The sequence below is a fragment of the Columba livia genome, chromosome 17 (assembly GCF_036013475.1).
Source record: "Columba livia isolate bColLiv1 breed racing homer chromosome 17, bColLiv1.pat.W.v2, whole genome shotgun sequence".
Taxonomy (NCBI): domain Eukaryota; kingdom Metazoa; phylum Chordata; class Aves; order Columbiformes; family Columbidae; genus Columba; species Columba livia.
The window spans coordinates 3,986,718-4,002,245 of NC_088618.1; the positions used below are offsets into that span (position 1 = coordinate 3,986,718).

The following is a 15,528-nucleotide window of genomic DNA, read 5'->3' on the forward strand; positions in this document are numbered from 1 at the left end:
GTGTTGACTGTCTATGGGTTATTGATTATATACCACAGCAAAGTAGGTTCCTGTTCTGGTAGCTGGAGCTTTGTTTAAACCAGCAGGTCGTAGGCTAAATATGCCCAAATTGTTGCACAGTGATAAAGCGGGAGTGGTTTTGAAAGCTCTTTTGCAGAACTTTTGCTTCACTTGAGCCATCAAATGGAAAGTTCATCCAGAAGGACACTGCCCACCTGCAGGTCGAGTCTTTCCAAGGGCAGGTGGGTTGCAGAGAGGTGGATGTGACCAGAGGCTTTTCCTTGTGAGGGGTCTGAGCAAGGACAGAAGGGAAGGTAGGGAAGCAAGGAGATAAAACCGCGGGTTACCTCTCATCAAATACATTCAGACAGTCAGAACTGCACTGACGAGGTTATGGGATCTGTTGTGACCATCAAGGAAATAGTGTTGCATGAGGAAAATCCTTTATCTGCTGCCAGGAAATCGTGAGAGTGCATTATAAAATGTTTGGGGATGTTGCCACTGAGTACATGGTTAATGGTATATGGATAGCTGAGCGGGTTTGGGCAGGTTTTTTCCTTCTCTGAGTTTTTCAGTTACTATCTTACTTCAATTTGAAAAGAACAAGCCCAGAACTATAAACAAAAGCTTTTAAAATTCAGCTAAAGACTCTTCTCTGTCCCATCTTGTCTCATGGTCATTTATACTTCCTTTTGTGAAATGAAGTTCAACACCACAATCTGCAGGCAAATCATTTACAAGAGTCAGCGCCTCATAGATTCAGCCAGTCCCTGCAGCAGAGTCGCTGAGGTGATGAGTTGAAAGGCAAGTGATTTAAATGTTTGCACCCTGCTAGACTCTTCACAGACGATCTTTCTGCACAACGCAGTGGGAAATGTTGTAATTAAATTAATGCACCAGTGACGGGTACTTCTGAACTCAATCTGCCTGCGTACATTTTGTGCATGTGTGGTTTCCTTGGGTTTTTTTAAACCAAGGCATTGTGCTCACTGGAGAAACAGTGAAGTCGTCTTAACTACTGATATTAATGAAATCAGCTGGTACCTGTATCCTTGTAAAAATGCCGTTGCTGTTATTTCCTAGTGACTTCAGCTGGATGACTTGGATAAAAAATGCTTTAAGACTTAATTGTTTTTGCACAGGAAGGGGAGCAGTGTCCAGACAGGGAGTCAGTTATTTGCAGCTGGATCTTGAATCCGTGCAGCTGTTTGGGGGAACTCGCTGTGTCCTCTGGGTCTCTGCTGCCTACAGGAAGGCTGAAGATTAATTCACATATATATAGATAGATAGATATACTCACTGCTGTGCGCTCAGGGACTGCTCAGGTTTTCCTTCCCTAGCAAGTAGGATTATTTTTCTGAAAGTCATGACTTTTATTTTTCAATTTCTTTTGTACATGGACAGCCTCTTTCTCTTCCAGGTTTTCTCCCTGTGTTTAAGAAAGAGAAATGCAGCATTGCTGACACAGCCCTGGTGAAGGCCAGAGGCCAGGAAAATAATCTCAGTCTTTTTGACTTCATAACTAATCTGGAGTGAAGCCCCGTGATGCCGTCCTGTTTTCAAAAGAAAGCTTTAAGGAAGGCTGATGTGGGGTGACTAATCAAAGGGATGTGAGCGGTGCAGATGGGGAGGTCTGTGGCGATGTTTGTGATCTAAGAGATGAAGCAAAAGAAGGCGGAGGGAACTTCAGGAGACTTCTCATGCTCCCAAGCGGTTTTTATGTTCCTTATGATGTTAGTCCATTAAAACAGAGACATGCAGTTGGTGGCATCTGTGCCTTTACACAGAATTTGTGAGTTGGTGCCTTGATACATCAAGGCTGGATCCAGGAGCGAGAGCAGAGGCTGCTGAGCCCTGGGACGGAGGAAGCCTTGGGGTAAGAGGGAGGAAACCATTTGCTTCTGTGTTTAATCAGTCTGTTTTCAAGGTGTTTCAGGTAAGGTTAGAATTGAACACTGTGAATGTGGAAGGCCAAAGGATGGTTGTGGTGTTGGGGACTGAATTACAGCAAGGGAAACGTTTTCTGGGCGTTCCATGTGGATGTGATGGGAGTTTAATCTTCATTTTTTAAGCTCGACTGATTATCAATCATAATGGAAGGTGAGGAGACTAAAACATTCTCCTGTGGTTCTGCAGAAAGTAATCTGGTGGGGGAAATAACTCTGAATCTCAACTAAGGTTGAACAGGATTAAGCAGCCGAGGCCCATTGTTCAGCCCCCTGAAGGTCACAGTCTGCTGGCTCAAACTTACCTCTCCTACGTGAGGTTCCCTTCTGAAAGTCAGGCAGAGAAATGCATAAAATATTGATAGATGTAATCTCACTGTGCAAATGAAGTTCGGGTTGAGCTGGTCCATCGCGTTAGCTACTGATCTCAAGGGTTATTTCCTCCTGAGAGGTTGACTTGTGACGGCTGGTGGCATTAAGAACTAAGCAAAGCACAGAGCAGAAAATCAAGTGCCCAGGCCTGGGAGGAAATAACTATATTAAAATCAGGTTTTTGTGTGATTGAAAAAAATAAAAAAAAGAAGTGGTTGCTGAAAACAAAAGATGTGTTTAGGCTGAAGATCACAGAAACCATGGCAGTAGTGAGATCTTAAGACAGCAATGCTTTTGGCATTGTCCTTCAACCCACCTCTGCCTCAGTTTCCCAGTAATTAAAGGGGGGACAATGTTCATGGATTTTATTTATTTACTTATTTTTCAGAAGGGCTCCTGAGGGTTAGTTTGGCTGTATTTATAGAAGCTTTTAAAACCACCATTACTGCCGTGTGCTCCCATCAGTAATAAATACCAGTTTGGAGCTTTGACCTGTTGGGAGCTTTTAAGCAATAATATCGGTTGAAAATCCTGAGTGACTGTAGTGGTTTAGAAGTCTTGGTGGTGTGATGATGTTAGCCAACGAGTTTAAGTCCTGGAGGAAAGTTTCTGCATTGTGTGTTGGATAGTGAGACAGTTCTTCCTTTCAGAAATGTGATACATTGAAGTATTTTAAATTGGCTTTACCCGCTTCGTTTTTCTCACACCACAGAAGACAGATGGTATCTGCAAAATAAAGCATCTCTATTCACTCTCGTAGTTTCCCATCCCATTATCTCAGAATCGTGTATTTGCGATGCTGTTTCACTTGATATATAGAAACAAGGAGAGATTTTAGTGTTAGCGCTGCTGATGTGGGATGTGCTTCTGTCATGTAACAATCGTGGTGGGCTGTTGATGTTCATGAAGAAACCTGGATTTAAAAGAAAAGAAAAACCACCAACAAACCAACCCACAGCATTTTGTTGTTGTTGTTGGCCCTTTTCTTTTTTTCTTCTGGGAATATACTTTATTTTGAAGGCTGGATCCAAATAGTTGCAAGTTCCTAGAACTTCATGGGAGGTACAGTTGTGGTGTGCCTGGCTTCTCCTTGGTGGAGCAGGCACTCACAGAGCAAAGTCTTTGATCCAGGGTTAGGAAATCCCTTCCCAAGTTAAAAGCAGTCACAGAAGACTGGCTCACTTTTCAGTGCATGGTTGCTTAGCAAGAATTGAGGAGATAAAGTGCACGAAGTGACCAGTTTGCCATCCCAACACTTGCTATATGAAGGTCTTTTACTGCAGCTTATGGCGTTGTTTTGCTGATGCCACTGTAATGTCGTTACCATGGTGTCTTGAGGTTTTGGGGGAGGGAATGTGGATTCCTGCAGAGTTGTAGCATTGGTGACTGGGGCGTTTTGGCTTTGCAGGCTTGCGGAAGGTGATGGTCCGTGCCCATCGGCAGGCGTGGTGCTGGCAGGACGAATGGTACGGGCTCACCATTGAGGACATCCGGCAGCTGGAGAAGGAGGCGCAGCTGATGCTGGCTCAGAAAATGGCCCAGTTCTGCAGTGAAAACGATACTGAGCAGCACGGAGTCAAAGACAATCCTGGTGAGAAGGATGTTGAAGCCAACACAGTTTCACCTGTTGACACCGAGGATGCCGCTGGTAACAGCGAAACAGCCTCTGGCAGGTCACTCACCAAGCAGTGGTCCACCTCGTCCAAGTCCTCACGATCTTCAAAGAGAGGAGGTAAGATGCTGCTGCTGACGTGCTGTTCTGAGCTGCATGGATGCTGGGCATTTGGGAGGTGTGACCATGTCTCCTCATGGCTGTCACCTTTGGGATAATGCAGATTTCTCCTGTGAGTCCTGTTACGTCAGAGGCTTTCTCTGCTGGTGTTGGAGGCTCAGTCTTCTCAGGTGACCTGTTATGGGCTTGGCAATGTTTCTAGTTATCCCTTAACTGTGACTCGGTGGCACATGGCAGAATTCTTGCCGATCTCACAAGCAGAATGACTATGAAGAACAGTAGAAGAGCAGGCAGCAGCTTGCTAACAGCATCAGGTCTCAGAAGACAAACAGTGGCGCAGGGAGAGTCAGTCCCTGTTACCCAAGAGCCGCCGGTGGCTTTTAGAATAGAGTAGAATCACAGAATAGTTTGGGTTGGAAGGGACCTTCAAAGCCCGTCTAGTCCAAGCCCTGCCCTGAGCAGGACGCGGCCTGGTCCCTCTCCGGTGTCCGCTGTGTCCTGCTCTGCTCGCTCTTTGCTGCCTCTTGTTTGGCAGGGGCAGCTCCAGCTGGGACCCCGCACTCCATCCCCTGGGGTTCTGCGCCACTTCGTGCCATTCACATCAAAAGCGGGTGTTTGGCTCCATGGGTGCTGCGGAGAAGCTCACGCAGTGAAGCATCCCCATCAGCTTCTGGGGAAATTAAGGCAGATACCACCCAAAAAAGTGGGTGTGGGCTGCTGCCGTCCACTGGTGATGAAGTGCAGTAGCTGTTAGAAACCAAACCTCACAGCCTGCGGTTAGGTGGGACCACAGAGCGCATTTATATTCCCTTTTAAATACCATTCAGCAAGCTTTCAGCCCCTAAGGATACCCTGTAAGGACTCAGCTTCAAGTCCTGAATTTTATCATTCACCTCTCCCTAGGCAGTCACCTGGATTTTTTTTTTCCCCTGTGTTAAACTCTTCCCTTCCTCAGCCCATTCTGTACAAAGGGGTGAATCCTCAGCGAGTTAACAAGCAAGAAGCTTGAACCCTTAGCAATTCCCTCTCCTTTTAGTCAAACGCAGCTGGTAGCTGAGTAATAGCTGTCACAGCAAGAGGGAAAACAATCTTGATTTTCTGAAAACCCCAAGGGGCAGCTTTTCCTCCAGTGACGGTGGAAGAGGACATCTGGGTGAGTGAAGCTTCTCCATCTCTCGTTTGCACTAAATGTTGTGAGTTGAGTCTCCATTTTTGTTTACCACTCCATCACTGATTTCATCGCGGGGTGAATGAGAGATGAGCGCTGGTTTTACCTTGCGATGACTCACTGGAGTGAGCCCCAGGGAAGAACCTACCAGATGCTTCATAAATTGTTGTATAAAAATAAAAATGCTGGCTATTTTGCTTGCACCAGGATTTTATATTGATGTGCCCGTCTCTCGTTATGCTCTTTGTTACGAACTTCCTTTTCCAGCGCTGACATGTTCATTGGAAGCTGTAGTTTTCAGACCTCTTGAAGGTTTGCACTGGTAGCAAAGCATTAATTTCTTTTAAACTGCAGAATGTCTCAGCTTTTACAGGAAAAAGTCATGAAAGAAATGAATTGTGATGTGCTGGGAAGTACGTCATGCAGATATTTTAATCCTTCTTCTTGCTGGGAGCATATTAATATATGGAAGCAAGGAGGGCTGGCTCCACTCACCGCTCCCTCCAGCTGAAAAAAGCAACGCCTTTTCTCCGAAAGATCCTCAGTCCTTTCTATACCATCCAAGCGAGACCTCTGGTGATAGCAGGACCCTTGTCACCATCCCATATGTTATTCTATGCTCTATTTTTAGCCACTATTATGCGAGTGTCTTGACGTCACTCCGGCGTGAATTAGCTCCGCTCTGCCAAGCTCCGCGTGCGGCTCCGGAGGGGCGGGCGCTGGGTGGTTGGGGGCTGCCGAGCCCGTGCTGAGCTGCAATTAGGTGACTCTTATTAGGGTCTCCATTCTTTTTCCATGTGACAACCAGATAGCGAGATGAGATTTTGACTTAGAGATTTAACACTGTTAACAGCAACAGCATGAAGTGTCTCGTGCAGCTGTCACAGTAACCAGGGCTTTTCAGCGTCTTTCTTTATGCTAAATGAGGGTTTGTGAGTCTCCTCAGGTTTTTCTGTGGTAGGTGGCTGCTGCAAGCACTGTGTGACATGCAAGAGCCGTCTGAAAAAGGGGAGAAACCCTCTCCCTCTGGACAGGGATCCCTTCAGCAGGTGGCTGTTCCATAACAAGTTCAGCCAAGAATAGTTCAGGCTGGATCATTGCTAAATTATATCTGGAAAAAAAAACGAGCTGTAATATATTCGTATTTAGTGCAGGAAACTGTGGAGGGGAACACGAAAGGGAGCAGGTAAGTGTGAGAACAGGAGGGCAAACAGGAACCTGAAGGAGCGTTGGGTTTTCTCCTCGCTCCACCAGGGCAGCCGCTCCAACCGCTCCCTCTCAAGCAGCTGGATAGCATGTTGTTTAAATCATTCAAGTTTAAAGTTTAAATAGATCTCTAATTCAATTTGTGTGGAAGCAATTTCCTTCCAGAAAACAGATTATTTCAATCCAGGCTGCTCTGCTTAGCTACCCACCCGAAAGTTAGCGGAGCAGAGGCACAGAGAAAGCTGCCGATCAGCCTGCTTCCTTCCTCATTTCAAACTTGAAAACCCAGCTGATTTTGCACATCCTACTAACAATTATAAATAGCTGCCATTCAAAATAGCATAAGAGTGATACAAACAGCTCGCTTTAATGTAGCATCTTGCTGGCAGGTTCTGACAACAGTAAACAAATGGGATCTGTAAAGCAGTACACTGACATCACACCAGCATCATCGGGGTTTTGTGTCTTTTAATATTGCAGCAGTGAATTTTCATAGAGAACACGCGACTCTTCCACCAGCAAAGATCATGCTGGGATCTCTCTGTCTTGTTGCTGTAGCGTATCGCATAAGGCTCTTTTCTTTTTTCCAGCAAGCCCCTCACGCCACAGTATCTCCGAGTGGAGGATGCAGAGCATTGCCAGAGATTCAGATGACAGCTCGGATGATGAATTCTTTGATGCACATGGTATGTGGAGCCTAAAGCCCCATCGTTTGTTGCCTGAAATGGTGGGGTAAGAGAACGGAAGGCATGAGGGTGGGGGTGAGCGGGGAAGGAAGCGAGACTTTTGCTTTGTCTGAAGTCTTTTCCTTTCTAACCAAGATACGTGCAGCATCAGCGCAGCTTCTTCGAGCATCCCCAGCGTCACCCAGCAGACTCTTGTATTTAACATTTCAGATTCACTAGGATCTGTTTGAAAGGATCTTGAACACTCTTAACCTTTGAGCTGTGTTTTACTTGGCGCAAATGAGTGCGGGTATAATTCAGCAGTACTAACTGGGCTGTGGGTGTGTCCTAATGGTTCTGATTCAGTATGACTGATTATTTTTCTAATTTTTTAATCAGTAGGAGATATGATTAATTGTCCTGTCTTGGCCTGAAGAGCCCCCAGTTTGCCTTTATTAACTCCTTATTCTCCTGTTCCAAGAAATAGTGAATGCAACAAGGTATTTCAGTTGCTGATATTAATCAGGATTGATTCCAAAATTCTGAAAGTAATTTTGACTATCCATATTAGGAGAAAGCTGTGATATTTTTTTCTCTGTGCATATGTGCGTGAAGAAGCTTTGTTCCACCGTCCTCATTTAATATATTGTACTTAATGCGCATTTAAGCCTGAAAGGCTCCGTCTCTACTGACAACAGATGGACTCTTGGCTTGCAATGTTAATCTAAGTTAGATGCGCAGCGTGTGCCAATGAAGTTGGTGACCCCTCTGTGAAAGGCAGTTGTTAGAAAAATCACGCTCCGGTTTCCCAAAGCAGAATTTCACTGATGAAAGTTCAGTCTCAAAAAACCGAATAGTATCGTGTTCCAGAAGAGTTCTCGCATCAAGTATTGAGGCATAAATCCCAAATTCTGGGGTAGAGCGTCTGCTGTTGTAGAGGAGCGACTTGTACAACAGCAGTTTCAATGGCCAGGATGGAAGTGAGTTGGGGATGGACGTGTCTCTTGCCTGGAAGGAGAAGGGCCAACTTAGCTTAAATGTCCCTATTTATCAACTTATGTAGCATCTACAAAAACTATGTAAGGGATTTATTGTAGCAATATACACAGAAGAGAAGAGGAGTGAGTCATTGAAACGGCATCCTTGCTATCTACCTTCTTGCCTTTTTAATTACTTAGTAATAAAATTGAAATAGAGAGATGGCTCTGCCTGGGATCCAGGCCCCCAGGGGATCCCTGATGTGCTCCTAACAGGCCCGGGAAGGACAATTAGGAAAAATGAGCCTAGTGCCACGGTTGGTATCGGCACCTCATCTGTAATACCCGGAGGAGCTCACTGACACAAAAAGCAGCTTCTCTGCGAGCACAGCGTCTCCGTTTCCATCCAGGTTGTCCTCTGCGATCCATGCAGATGGGTTGGAGAAGTCCAGTGGGATGCTGGTTTATGATTTGAAGTCTTGGTGCTGTTCCACACGTCCCCCTGGTGGGGAGGGACCTCTCGGTGCCCCCGTGCCCGCGGGTGACACGTCCCACCCGGCTCTGCGAGCGGGGACGAAACAGCTCATGGTCAACACCGAGCAGAATTCCTCCGAAAGCGCTTCCCAAATACACACACACATTTCCTCGCAGTGCGGTGGGCGTAACATCAGCCCAAGATTTCTTGTCGCTGGCTTCCCACTCATCCCCGCTCACTGGCACGCTCTGGTACAGATACTGACACATACAGTAATATCTAATACCTATCCTGTAATAAATGCTAATAACGGGAGTAATATCCCATTCAGTGATCACTTGAGCAGCAATAAGGGCTGTAATTAAACCTCTCAAGGAAATAAGTTTAATATTTAGATTAAGTTGCTGGAGGAGCTTCGAGTACAATCTTCCTCTTAATTCCCTGCCAGCCTGTGTGTTCCGTGCTCGTGCTTTCCCCGTGCTCTGAACCGGTAGCTCCGCATTCCCTCGTGCAGGGAAATGGGATTTACTCCATATTTTTCCATAGCTGAAAAAGGAAATAGCATGCTAATGCAGAGTTTCTGGGTTGCTTTCTTTTTTTGATCAAAGTGTAAATAGAAACTCCTAAAAATAATTGGTCTTTGCTTGACTCTGCACTTAGTCCCCTTCATATACATATTTTTAAACTATTGCTCAGATTTGCTGAAAAGATGAATGTATTTCATAATCTTTTTGTTCCCCATTCTAGGATTCCTCCAACTAATTATTTTCTTAGTAACTGTACAGCAACAAGAAAGGGGGAATCCTGGTCTGGGACTCTAAATATTACAGCTTTTAGATCTTCAAGACATTCTGTAATTACTGCTGTTATTATTATGTTTATAAATCTTTATTACATTTACAAGCCCAAAATTTTCAGGAAAGAAATACTAAGCGCGGAACCGTAAATAAATTAGAAAGCACTTAACCTCTGTAACAGTAAAAGAGACATCCTCAATTTAGGAAAAGAAAATAGAGAGGAGGAAAAAGACTTGAATTGCTGTTGTTTGGTTTCATGTGGGTTCTGTGCTCTTGTCTGTACACATATTTGTGTTTGTGTGACTCAAAAAATCTGGGTTTATCTATTTTCTCTTAAAGAGGACTTGTCCGACAACGAGGAAATGTTCCCGAAAGAAATAACCAAATGGAGCTCCAATGATCTGATGGATAAAATTGAAACCCCCGAATGCGATGATGTCCAGGGTAATCTTTTTTAAGTAAAACCTGCATGTGATATTTTACAGTGTTTCCAGGTAATTGTTACAGCCACATTCTGAAAAAGGTAAAACTTGTTATCTTCATCTCGCAAAAGGAGAAGCTGAGACAGAGCATATAAATGAGTGCCCAGTGCTGCCAGAAAAGAATCACCCAGTGGGAGATGCAATAGCTCTCGATTCTCTTTTATTTTCCGCGTTGGTTGGACTCCTTTGTGTGCCAGCCAGGTTTCTCTCCAATAATGATGAAACATTCCGGCTCCGTCTTGAATTACTTGAATTTCTCCTGACTTCTTTCCGCTTGCTTCATCCTTTGTTCTCATCTGTACCTGCCTCAGTCTTATTTTCTGCTCATCGTTATGAAATTTTGAAAGGGAGCTGGTTCCTCAGACAGATCAATTCATGTAGCAGAACGGTGGAAGACAGCACTTTAGGTACAAAGTCGGTCTGTGTCGGCACAAACACACGGACACATCAGGTCTCTGCTCTCCCAGCACAATTCAAGCAATTATTTTTATTATCCCCACAAACCCATCATTTCTGACAATTGTGCAGGGATTTCCCATTGTTGCCACCCTTAATAAAGCAACGGTACTGGGTTGCTGTAATGAGAGAAGAACCAGATCGTGTCCTCAGCGCTTGCCCAGGTTATGAGAAATTGCTGGAAAATAGGTGACCCAGCATTGCGCAGGCTGCTCGGGTGGAAGGAGGTGGGAGGGAGGGAGAGAGAGGGCAATTTGATGAAATAACTAAGGAGGCGTGAGGCAGAAGAGGCACAAACAAGTGTGTTTATGGCAGAGCATCTTTGCCAAAGCATCTTGCAGTGCTGATGTTTCCAACCTCTGTGCTTCCAGGCGACTTGTACCACGAGCCGTCGGCAGAGTACCGCGTGGGCTCCAGCGTGGAGAGGCTCAGCATCATTGAAGTAAGTGCTCTGTTTCTTGTAACTAAATAATTTGTTGCTGGAATGTGTCTCTATGGGGTGAATTGGGTAAATGGCCCCCTTTGCCGCTGTCGTGTCTTTGTGTGTCGTTTGGAGCCACACCGGCATGCTGCGAACTTCAGGGCTGTGTTTAAGGGATTATTTCACCCTTCTTTTGAAGATGTATAGCAAATGCTCTCTAGTTTGTAAGCAGTGTGAGGTATCCAGCTGGAAGAAAAATACTAATCCCATGGGATAAGTGCTGCCTGGGGCACTGCTGGGCTGGGCTCTCCTGCTCAGGGAAGGAGCCGCATTGCTGCAGCACCAACGTGCAGGCTGGGGGGTCTTGTTTAGAAACCCGTTATAGCAGAGCCTGTGTCAGCACCCTGAATAAAACAATACATAAAAAATAACACCTCCGTGGCTTTCTAGACTTGCATATACAGGGGTTTGCAGTTCAGTGTCCTAGTGAGGTGGTGCATCTTGGCTGTGCTCATCCCACCCTTGCAGCATCTGCCTGTCTGTGCTGTAGAGATGATGAACCTGCTTGCGGAGTCCCCGGGTTGTGTCGTGATCTATCAAAGACCAGGAGCGTAGTTTTGGTTCAGTATTACTCTGTGTGCCAGACTGTCAGTTCAAGGTGGTTTTGCTTTTTCATAATAGACTGAGAGCTCAAGGACCATGGGATTAATGGGTGGCTGGGGATGGAAGCAGCTCTGGCCACCTCAAGATAAGCCAGTCACAGCCCTAAGATTTCTCTTAGAGCTCAAGATGGTGTGGAGAATTTTTGGTCTTCTTCAGAAGGCTGTACAAACTCAACCCACTCCCATTTCTGCCTTAATTTTAGATAAAGAACAGGCTTCAAAGTGAGTTAAAAAATATACTCATTTGTATTTGTTCACAAACAGCCTACTAAAACAGTGCGACATTCCTAGCCACCATTGCAGTGTTTTTCCCGTTAAGAGCCTCCATCACCAAATGTAGATCAGGAATCAAGTGTCTTAAGACTCCAGATCTTATAAGAAAGTTGGAAATAGCCACCTCCACCCCTAAACTAACCAGCAGTTGCTTGCATGTTCCCCACTTCCTTCAAGAGCAGAGGTTAATGAACCGAAAGGGGAAATGACTGCGGATAAACCTCTGGATGACCTGAGCTTGGTGACTCATGTTGTTCTACAAATGAGCACTTAAAACATTTATCTGAAAGCAAAAGCGATGCTGAGAGTGCTCGTCCTGTGCCTCCAACCAGGCAAGAGTTCACCTTGCAGGCGCTGTAAACGGGAATCAGAGGAGGTTTAAAGAGCAGGCATTAATACAGGGTAATGGTGCTAAATAATTCAAAGCCATTCTTATGAAGGAGGTCTGGAAAATCTTTATTACAGAGTTGGATGTGAATTTTAATACTTGTGGCGGGCTGTGTTGTAAGATACGCTTTAACATTATCTGGTAAAAATGTAAGCTAGTTGTTAGGTTGCTGATGTGTGCCTGGGCATGTGCCCCTCCCAGCAGCAGGTTTGTCACTGTTCAAAGGACAACAGGTGACTAAAGATGCTAAAATGAGAAGAATTTGCCAAATGGAAAATAGCACTGCCCTCCAGCCCTTCCACACCCCCTCCCCATGGCTGTTGCTCTGCCTCACCAGGGAGTTGCCCAAGGATGTTCTCAAATCTGTAAACACTGAAAGCCCTGGTAACAAACAGATATTAAAAATAGTTGCTGCTCCATTGTGTGATAGTATGTGACTGGTACAAATGGATGCTCTTGTCCCCGCTCCTGGGACATCATGGTTGGGCTTACGGCTGCTGGGGCAGGGCACTGAATGAGAACCCGCTCTGCAGTTCAGATACGATTCCCTCCTTCTCTCAAACTCCAGCCTGTCTGTTCAGGCAAGGAATCAATTCAACATAGTAAGCAAACGACCTGGACAGCCAGAATCCAATCCTTGCCTGGGCTCGTGCAGCAGTCTCCCAGCCAGATGTTGGCCAGTCCTTGGGTCATGAGGTCTCAAAGCTTTTTCTCTTCAGTTCCTCTTTTGCGACAGTATAAGCAAATCTGAAGTCTTATTTATAACTTCTGTCGTAGGCGAGCAGAAGCAATGACTGATCTCTTCCTACAGCTTCTTTCTCCAGTAACTTGCCACTTGCTGACCTGTTTGATCTCACTTGTTGTTTTTTGCTGAATGTGTTTTACTGTCAACTGCTGCAGCTGAGCTCAGCACCTCGACAGAAAGCAACACCCATCTTTTATCTCTTTATTTTTCCACCCTAACACACGCAAGTAATGTCTTTACTGCTGCCATGTTTTACCTGGTTACAATTTTATGCCTTTTTTTTTTCACTTTCAGCATTCCTTCTGCTTAGGACAGTCAGTTTGCTGAAGCTGTGTGTGCATTTTTGCACACACGTGTGTGCAGTCATGTTCTCAGCTGTGTGTCCAGGTGTATCTAGTGTCCATTTGCATAAATTAAGCATGTTGCTGCTTGAAGACAGTTTACTTTCTTACCAGTGAACCTGTAGATGTTATTCTAAAGCCTCTTGCCTCCTGATTTTCAGTCTGCGCTGGATGAGTTTAGTCTCTCTTGTGCTTGTGCCTGCACTGTCCTTTGCCTTGAGTGCCTCTCTTCCCTTCCCAGCTTTCTTATCTCATCTCCACTGGCTTGAAGAGACAGGAATTCATCCTCCTGGAGCCTTGCTGAGCAAATCAAGCTGAACTCTTTCTCTCTTCAGAAAGTCTCCATGTTCTTGTTCTTCTCTGCTCCTGCTCACACTGCAATTATCTATGTGTATTGATGGCCCAAACTGAATTTACCCCTCTAGATGGGGACTTGCCAGTGCCTTGTACCATGGCTAATGCTGTTTCTACTGGAAACATCTGGCTTGACAGATTGGCTTTTGCCTCTTCCCTGACTTGATGTATCTAGTGCATATATTGTAGGTACCACGTGTGAGCTTGGGGGAGTAAAGACAATAAAATTTGCATAAAATGCATTTGGACCCAATATAACTTCTTTGCAAATAAGCCTTCCTGCTGTGCTCTGTTTCATTCCCACCAGGATGAATCGGTGCAGCCATTAATGCAGCCCAGTAAAATCCATGTCCTCCTCTTGGTCCTGCATGGAGGGAACATCCTGGACTCGGGGAGCGGTGACCAGAGCTCTAAGCAAGGAGACGTCAACACCATCACGACAGTGTTTGACACCGTGATGAGGGTCCATTACCCCGCTGCTCTCGGACACATCGCCATCAGGCTGGTCCCTTGCCCAGCCATCTGCTCCGAAGCCTTTTCGCTGGTGTCCAGGTGTGTTGATGCTACTTTGTCACAGTGAGAAACGTACGAAATCTCACTCTTGTTCTTGTTTCTTTTCTTGCATCCTGGAAATGTTCTGCATTGATAGCTCTGACCATGCTTTGAGAATGCATTTATTAATATACTAGTGAGACATTCAATCTCGATTTCATACTTAGCTGCAGTAAATACAGTAATCATGCAGCAAGAGTGCTGAGATTGATTTATTCTAATTAATCCAATAAATACTAAGGCTTTAATTCCTTGTCTGAGGGCTGTTCTATCAATGTAAGTATGTTGTCCTTGAAGATTTACGTTTGATGGGAGGAAAAGATTTATTAAGCTCTCACCCATTCACTGTGGAATAAATGGCCTTTCTATCTCGAGGCTTTTTTTAATGAACTACAATTCTCACTGTACTGCCTGCAAATGTTTTTCCCTGCTCTGCTTTGTTAGGCTGATTATTTCCAATGTCTCTTGCCCTGTCCAGCCTCAGCCCGTATAGTCACGACGAAGGCTGCCTGTCCAACAGCCAGGATCACATTCCCCTCGCTGCACTCCCTCTGCTTGCGACGTCGTCCCCGCAGTACCAAGAAGCTGTAGCCACAGTCATCGTCAGAGCCAACCAGGCCTACAGCGAGTTCATCAGATCCCAGGAGGGCTTGTCCTTCAATGGGCAGGTGAGCCAGCGGCTGTTTATAGCCACAATGAAAGGAAGAGCAAGTGAAGCAATTTCCTTCTGCAGCTCTCTTTGCCATTAATCTCTCAGGAGGGATGGAAACATGACAGTGTTGAGCTGCAATAAGAAAATGTTGTGCTTCCATTTCTTACAGAGAGAGAGAGAGAGAGAGATTATTGCTTATGCTCTGTCTTGAACCTTTGGGATTCAAGGCCAAGTCTGAGCTTGTGTTTCAGAAATGACGTTACAAAGATGTGAAGTTAATCAATTTTCAGCATGACACACCTTTCCAAATCAGGAATGCTACCTTTGTGATTAAACGTGATCTCTAGTCCCCTTGCAAACCAAGACTATTTAAGTATTCCTGTCTTTAAAGGACTTCGAGCAGCTCATGCTGGAGTTGTTTCTTTTTGGAGATGATGCAGCTGCTGCCCCCAATAAAATACCAGGACTGATCCTCACACCTGTGTGAGCGGAGTGACCCTCCAGCCCTGGGAGGTTTGAGCTATAGGACTGGCTGCCCCATTGCGCTGCTGTAACGTGATTTAGCACCCTGAGCTTCTTCCCAGCCAGCGCTGTGCCTGGGGACCCAGACAGCCCTCTCCTTCCCAGCGTTCTCCGTGCTTTATTGTACCTTTCTACTCGACTCCCTTGGAGACAGGACAGCGTTATCTCCTCAGGGTACACACCGGGAGCAGAAGCACAGGGAAGTTGCCTGAGGTAGCACAGCCAGCAAGGGAGGAATCAAGCTCGGTTTTCTAAAGCCGGAGTTAGAGCCATGATCAGTGCTCTGTGTTGCTTTCACTTCACTGCAGTCGGCTGGTGGGAGCAACCAGAACACATCAGCTA

At 45.5% G+C, this 15,528-nt stretch overlaps 1 protein-coding gene across 9 annotated transcripts in view; it reads left to right on the plus strand.

The window, feature by feature from the left end:
• The window catches only part of PITPNM2 (phosphatidylinositol transfer protein membrane associated 2), a 122,730-nt gene that overhangs the window by 80,902 nt on the left and 26,300 nt on the right, over positions 1 to 15,528 (plus strand). For all 9 annotated transcript variants that reach the window (XM_065033413.1, XM_065033418.1, XM_065033412.1 and 6 more), the window contains 6 exons: positions 3,727 to 4,050; positions 7,015 to 7,110; positions 9,678 to 9,782; positions 10,648 to 10,718; positions 13,768 to 14,012; positions 14,491 to 14,680. In XM_065033413.1, coding sequence (XP_064889485.1) covers positions 3,727 to 4,050; positions 7,015 to 7,110; positions 9,678 to 9,782; positions 10,648 to 10,718; positions 13,768 to 14,012; positions 14,491 to 14,680 — 1,031 coding nt within the window. The remainder of the gene's footprint in view (positions 1 to 3,726; positions 4,051 to 7,014; positions 7,111 to 9,677; positions 9,783 to 10,647; positions 10,719 to 13,767; positions 14,013 to 14,490; positions 14,681 to 15,528) is intronic.